Genomic DNA, 7,687 nt, shown 5'->3' on the forward strand with positions numbered 1-7,687 from the left:
AGTAGTTCAAAATGTCGCATTTAAACTAAAAGTCACGCCGCTAGTGAAACATACCACTTCTCAGAAAGGGGATTTTGGCTAACCAGTAAATTGGATGCACTTGGTTCTGACAATGCTGTGGCGATCCTGCTTAGTCACAGCACCCCCGCCCCCCCCCCCCCCAAGAACTAATTAGGGGTGGGTCGATTCACATTTTTCCAGTTACAATCCGATTCCGATACAAGAGCTCCTTTTACTTTAATATTTTAATATAATAATATATAAAGTATAAACATTTAATATTTTTAAACTAGTAAATACAGATGAAAAAATGTACGCCAAAAGATCTTTAATTAGGCTACTAGAAACATACATAACGTACTGTTCCACCTCGTTTGTACATCGTCTTAAGCGTTTGAGGCATTTTACAGTCCTATTTGAATATCTTTCAAGTAAGGATACGCAAGTGTCAAATGCTTACAATGCCACACATTTTTTCTTCCACTGGCAACAGCATCACTTACACTACCACTGTATCACAAGTTGTAGCGCGTGCGCAGAACAGCCCAAGCAAGCGACTCCCACACCATCCATTGCTTTTTTCATATTACTCGCATTGTCTTGAACAGTTGCGTGCAATTTGTTTAGTGGGATTTTCCACTAAACGCTACTCCCATCTCTGAAAACTTTGCTTTTACAAAGATTGCAAATCACTGTTACTAGTTGCTGTTAAAAGCGTAAAGTACTTCTAGGTTCGTCAACCTGTGATGATTTTACGCTCCTCGTACTGCGAAGGATGAGTGCATGATGTCACAGTAGGTGGACGTCACTCCTCTCATATCCACTGAGTCGCAAAACAACGGAATGGCAGCATTAATGTTCAGCTTGAATGCCACAAAAACACATCCAAAATGGGAAAGAGCGATTGATTGTAGAAATAGATTTAACACGAAACAGGAGCTATCTTTTTAGAGACTGCCAAAAACTAAATAAGTAATGGACGTGGATCGGCCACGTATTACCGATACCTGATCGGTGAAATAGGTCTGGATCAGTGCCGATACCAATCCAAATATCGTATCAGTGCATCTCTAGAACTAATGCCCGAATTCTGTTGACCTGCCTACTCAATCAGCGCAATGCTGTAGGCAAACGTGGGAAAATTACTGACACCAGTTAACCTGACAACTTGGCCTGGTACTATGGGAGGAATCGTACGGAACATGGGGAGAACATATCGACACAGAGGTGGAATTCAAACGTCCAAAGCAGGAGATGCGAGGCAACACCGCTAACCACTGGACAGCTTAAGGACAGAATATCTATCTTTAAATTTAATTCGCAGCAATAATCAAAAACTCAAAAGATGGCAATTGACAGGGGAAATAAGATGTCGAAGAGCAGGCTGTGACCAGTGGACCCTGGTAGGAGAAACATCTTGTAATCCCATTTGACGATGTGCAGCATTACTTGGCAGTAGGGATGTAATCAATGCCCAAAATCAACCCTCTGCTTTGCACTCTGTTAGCATACAGCCACTATCTCAGAGGATTACAGCTGTAACTCCGCCTTGTCCTTGAATTATTCTGAAGGTTACAAGATGTTCATTTTAAACTTAAGCTTATCCAGGGGCATTTATGTATGTGTCACTCACCAAATAAAAACAGGAAGACTCTCACACTGAGCAAATGGTGTATGGGCACACTGTAGCCAGATAAACAGACCCACGTTAATACAAACAAACATTTCAGAACAATTCAGAATTCAAATTCATTTATTAAATACTAAACACTGCTTCGGTTCAGTAATCCTGCCCTTCGTGTTCTTAACTTCTGAATCCATAAAATCAAAACCAACAGGATAAATGAGTTCTGTGCTTTCAGCCATGCAGGCTGTGGATTGAGCATTACAATTGCTGAACCACCATGTAAAACACAACATTCCAGCCTCACCTGAGGGATACAAAAATATTCTTTCACGTTAAATTAAAAAAAAAAAAAAAAAAAAAAAAAAAAAAAAAAAAAAAAAACATTTTATAACTGGGCAAAGGAAGAAACCAATGCTGATACAGAATGAAAATGGCTGCTTTTGCCTATATACTTGCTCAAAAGGCAAATGTGCATATTCTTCTGACGATTCAAAATCCTATTTCAGACACACAGAGAGTAAATGTCTTGGCCAAGACCAGGTTCAATGCAGTTAAACAGTCCAAATGGCCTCCAAAGCCCCTCTAGCTCAGATCAGAGCTGATCAGCCTCTCAATGTCATGTTGATAGGTCAGGCGGACGGGGTCCCAAGGTCGGTAAGGCAAACAGCTGCCCTCAAGAGACTCTTTCCCAGAGGGGTGGAAATGTGTATAGCAGTGATTTCCCCACACACAAACAGCAATAGGTTGCACTACTAACATCTACCACCCGTTCAACAGAAAAGAAAAAAAAAACACAGGAATAACAGGGATTTCCAAAGAATCTGCTGATCCTGAGCCTCTAGGTTCCTGGTTCAGGTTCTTGGTGCTGGGAACAATAGGATCCAAATTGTCCAGGGTAGGTTTCCTCAATAAAGTGGGTTCAAAGTACCCTGGTTCAGGTCCTAGTTAGTAGGCAAAAGTCCAAACCACAACACGTTTCTACTGCAGAGAATCCAAGCCTTTGTGTCCATAGCAACTCAGGTCAGACTCCAACCATCTGACTTTTAGGTCACTGAAGATACAAACCTCGTGTCTGAAGGTTTTATACAGAAAGCCATCGGCAGAAATGGCTCAGAAGATGAACATGGAGTTTCAAAGTTCCTTCTGTTAGTTCCGAGGAGACGCCCCCCCCCCCCACCACCCTCCTGCACCATCGGCGCACACATGACTTCAGCTCAGCGGGTAGAGCCAGAGGCAATAACACAGGATGGAGAGGTGTGACAAAAGCGTCACAAATAAAGATTTAATAAAAAATGAAAATCCAAAGTCCAGACTGATCCTGCGCAGTGATTCCAGAGCCACCAGGAGAGCACCACACAAGGCACCTATGAAAGAGGAGGCCAATGCTCAATGCATAGCTAGTCTGGCCGTAGGATGGGAGTCTTGGGTAGAAATTCTATGAGTATGACCTAGAAAGAGAGAAATGACATCATACTCAAAGTCTGAAGAGTAAACACCAGCTTTACAAGACAGAACACTGGTCAGTGTAAACTAAACAATGTGCAACATTATCATTCCGTATTAAGCTGAACTGGGCCAAGCACTGCCCGCCACCCTGAAGCCACCATCCCAAACAGAACTTCAGCGACAGAATTCATGTCGCAACAGAATAATGACCCCCAACCACATCATGTTACAAATATGCAAGTCGATATACTACTAAATATACAGCTAAAGCTTCTATTTTAATTGCCACTAACAATTACCAAGACTGGAAAACTGCTATTCTCCTAAATCCTGTCTAATATGGCAGAACCCATTACCAGTATGAAGCAAAGCTTTCTTACACTGGAATTCAGATTTACGTGATAATCTACCAGCCAGCCAGATTCAAACGCAGTCTACATTTAAGCTAATATTAAAGGTCGATCGCTTCGCTCTCTTTACAGATAGGTGCCAAGCAAAGGACGGATCCTACATTTCAGAAGATGCCGATTTTGGGGAGCAAAACTTACATATTCCATCATGTTGTTGGTCTCACATTTCCTCTGGCTCAGTTTCCAATGCAGACAAAGCTGTGGAGACATACTGGAAGGTTATGGCTCCACTCTGTCTGCAATAGCAGAACCTAAGCATTCCCAACACACGTTACAGCTCTTTACTTCTCTCCCTACCGTACTCACCTTGTGGTACAGCCTGCTGTTTTCCCACTCCAGCAACTTCTCTATGGACCGTCGGGTCTATAAAAAAAAAATAATACAAAAATAACCTTTAAATACAAAGAGCAGGACCCAACAACTTCATGGTTGGTTATTGAGCCTGACATCTTAGAGGCTTTGCGGCATAGACTGATAAACCTACCAAAGCAATGAGACTAAAGTAGAACCAACAGACACTGCGGTACAAACAGTACATCGGTGGAGGGTGATCTCTGACATAAATGCTTATTCCCACTGCTACCAAGAACCGAGCCGTAACCGAGCTGATGTAGCCCAGCTTACTATTGGGTGCCGAAAGTGTGACAGAACGAGCTGGTTGCATCAACACCACCTGATTGGTCGAAATGCACAGCGATACCGATGTTCTGTGAACAGATTATCTGAAGGAAAAAAGGAATATTCTATATATTATTCATTAATAGTAGCATTGCACTCGACGCTGTAGTTATGAATTTCCAATAACTCACAACTTGAACATTTCCAACCTCCTACTTAAAAACGTACTATAGAATGGCTGAACGGAATGGATTCGTAATGCAAATTTTACGCAGGCGAATGCTAATTCCGCTAGAGTTTCATGCCAACAAAAGATGCAAATTCTCATAGACTTGCTAGAAAATTACGAAACTAGCAGAGAGTAAATCATGATGTGTACACCGTTTGAACAGTACAGAAGCATCTCTTCGGTTCTACGTCACTGTCGCTCTCCAAACCCGGCAGCGCCTTTACCGAGCCGACCCTTCTGTGGTGGAAAAGCGAAGCGAGCTGGAACCACCCTGTAACTAGCCCCTTTGCGGTATGGTACGGCTCAGGTACGGGTCTGTTCCTGTATGTCAGTGGGTAAGCGGCATTAGACTATAAAGCAATATACTGCAGTGTAAATGTCACGCATAGAGATATGGCTGGATGCTCACCCTCTTGCTGAGACAGATGACCGGCCACATACTGAGCCCCAGCGAGCAGCAGCAGCACAAACAGCCACAGATCAGCCAGCGAACATTGACTGGCAGCGTCTTCCTCAGGCAGCTGTTCACCCTGCTGATGCTAGCTTTAAACTCCTCTGGCGCCACCTGGGGGACAAGACATTCAGTCAGTTTTCTATCGGCATGAACATGAAATATAAACTGCAACCTGAGACTAAGAACAACACTCACTTTTCCAGTCAGCGATGATGGAAATTCTGACTCAAACTTGTTGCTGAGCCCAAACCTGTGGATGAGATACAGATCAGTGATTCTTCAGAAGAAATTTAAGAAAGCAGCAGAGCTCCACCGGTTACACAATACTGTTCTCATTTATCATTGTGTAGTTTTGGGGGTGGTGCGTGACTCAGTGGGTTAAGTTGTGTCTGTGATTAGAAGGTTGCTGGTTCAAACCCTCAAACAAGGCTCTTAATGCCCAAATGCTCCTAGCACTCGCCGAACCTACTTTTATTCCAATGCGACATGCGTTTTAGAAAGTATGTGCTAAACAAAATTTAATGCATACAGCAGCCGCAGATCCAACCAAGAATGAGCACAGCTAAACTGTGGAGGACCAGGAACAGCAAACGCTACAAACAAAGCAAGAAACAAATGAGAGCAATTCAAAGACAAAGGCAGAAGGGACCATTTATGATGTACAAGAGACCAACTCAGGAAACACAACTGAATCATTTATGAATAGCTGTTGTTGTAGATATGATGACCAGCTGTGTGAGCAGGGTTGGAGGTACCAGCAAATTGAATATTTCATACTGTTCAAACATTATACCAAGGTATACGGTATTTTAAAAAGCAGCACTATTCTGGCATTTTCAAATGTTGGCAATAAAATTTACTGGAGGTGTGGATACCAATTAATATTGTCATAAAGATTTCTAAATACCGTGGTATGCCATATTATCTTAATAGTGGCTAAGCCAAGACTAATAACTTTCCGACTGTTCTCTTTTATTAAAGTTTACCTGTGTCACTTCACTGCTTGCATTTGTGTTTGTTGCAATACCTCTGCCCTCTGCTGGTCTAGGGGAATATCACTGCTGTATGCATGCACCGACCACAACTATCCGCAGCAAACTGTAGTATAAACACAAGCAGCCGTGCAGACAACTGTTCCCAGACCAAAATGGATAAGTTTAGTATGACTGACCTTTAGACAATTATGCTTGATTAAGCTACAGACTGAACAAATATCCTGAACTGGGACAGCATGGTTGCTTAAAGGATAGCATTGTCATTTTATACCTCTAGGGATGGAATCCCAACCCCACAGTGTCGGTGTGGAGTTTTTAAGTTTGTCAGCTTCTTAGTCTGAAAACATGCCGTTAGGCAAACTGGCACAGTGTGTGCACATGGATTCCCCATGCTGGACTGGCAACCTGCCCAGGGAATTCCATCCTTAGGATGATGGATATATCATGTATCACAGATATGCTGTTGCAAAATAAACTATTTCATGTAACAACAAAGACCAGTTTGTTTGAATAAGGAATTGTATTGGCCCAATGCTGCCCCCCAGCCCTAAATGACGACACTGCAATGCAGAATGGTCAGCACTTCCTCAACAGTCTCCTCAACTTTTAACAAATATCGTTTTCGAGTTGAACTCCGCCGTTTGTGTCTTTTAACACACAGTACGTCGTTTTCAGAACAAACGCGCATGCGCACAGCCAGGCAGCGAGTCTGTTGCCTTGCGGCAATCTAAACACCAAATTACGTGAATGTATCATCGCGTTACAGACACCTAATAGCCCGTCATATCTAGGCCCTTGGCACTGTTCGCCAGGTAACCGTATTAGTATCAGACTCTGTGAATCAGACATTGAGAGAACACAACAAACCCCCAGACAAGGAAAATGCAAACTGGCCGCTGTTAAACCCAATTATCTTCCAAACAGCAGTAGCCATTTTCTCCAACGCCGTGAAACATGAACCCGCAGACGGACAGGCGACCGCGCTGCGCTTACTGCCCCACACCCGCGCCGATCCTTACACAGTGACGTGGCCGGATCCGCGCACCACCACCGGGTCCGGCGAGTACTTCAGCAGCTGCTCCTCGGCGGCCCTGTCTTCGTCCTCCTCTTCCTCGTATATCTCGTCAAAGTCTTCCATCCTGCCCGACTTGTGAATTTCAATGCGAAAATAACTGTGAACAAAATACTATTCTGTCTTAGCTGAAACTATAGACTACACAAAGCGAAAGCGGTAGCAGAAACCTCGGCCCCGAGAGTTTCCCCGCAGCTCCTTGTCGGAACAACAACATCCGGACCACGGCAAGCAACTCAAGCAGTACAACGCGAACTCCGGCTGTAATCTCGCGAGAAGTCACGTCGTTTGAGGCATAGGGCCCTTAATGACGTATACTTAAAGTATGCATGTAATTTTTTTTTAATAAGCATATGGAAATATAGCTACAAAGCAAGATAAGGAGTAGTAGAAGTATATAAGGAAATAATTTCAGCTGATAGTGGTGGATGATGCTTCTACACTCGAGTAATACCACATTCCAAATTAACACCCTGTTGAAAAAACTGGTTAAAAGCTGTTTAAGCTAGTTAACCAACTTATGATTGTTGACCAGCTTAAGGTATGTTTTCGCATGATAGTTATTAGCAGGTCATACCATGATGGTCATTCTGGCTGGTTTAGCTGCTCATACCAGCATGACTAACTGGTGACCCACCCACATAAAATCATCAAAGAGCAGCAAGAGCTGGGACTTAACCATACAAAACCATGGTGGACCACCTACCACCATAAGCTGTTTTTTAGCATGGCTGTTTGAAAGAAACTTAAATTTATAAATAAATAAAATTACAGGTTTGCGCAAGAGGAGCTAAAAGGGGCAAGATATGACACATTAGAATTGTAAGGACTAGAAA

At 43.1% G+C, this 7,687-nt stretch overlaps 1 protein-coding gene across 1 annotated transcript; it reads right to left on the reverse strand.

Moving 5' to 3' along the window:
• Nucleotides 1–1,735: 1,735 nt before the first annotated feature.
• chic2 (cysteine-rich hydrophobic domain 2) lies at nt 1,736–7,116 on the reverse strand. The gene is made up of 6 exons (XM_023798361.2): nt 6,799–7,116; nt 4,980–5,034; nt 4,740–4,895; nt 3,790–3,846; nt 3,622–3,681; nt 1,736–3,075 (listed from the first exon to the last, which is right to left on the reverse strand). The coding sequence occupies exons 1-6, from the start codon at nt 6,915–6,917 to the stop codon at nt 3,025–3,027; spliced, it is 498 nt and encodes a 165-aa protein (XP_023654129.1). The 5' UTR covers nt 6,918–7,116; the 3' UTR covers nt 1,736–3,024.
• Nucleotides 7,117–7,687: the final 571 nt, after the last annotated feature.

The sequence above is a fragment of the Paramormyrops kingsleyae genome, chromosome 25 (assembly GCF_048594095.1).
Source record: "Paramormyrops kingsleyae isolate MSU_618 chromosome 25, PKINGS_0.4, whole genome shotgun sequence".
NCBI lineage: Eukaryota > Metazoa > Chordata > Actinopteri > Osteoglossiformes > Mormyridae > Paramormyrops > Paramormyrops kingsleyae.

Coding starts and splice junctions, on each gene's coding strand:
- chic2 (XM_023798361.2), bottom strand. CDS start 6,917: ATGGAAGACTTTGACGAGATATACGAGGAAGAGGAGGACGAAGACAGG. Junction 5,035..6,798: donor GGATCCGGCCACGTCACTGT/GTAAGGATCGGC, acceptor TCTCATCCACAG/GTTTGGGCTCAGCAACAAGT. Junction 3,682..3,789: donor ACAGCAGGCTGTACCACAAG/GTGAGTACGGTA, acceptor ATGTCTCCACAG/CTTTGTCTGCATTGGAAACT.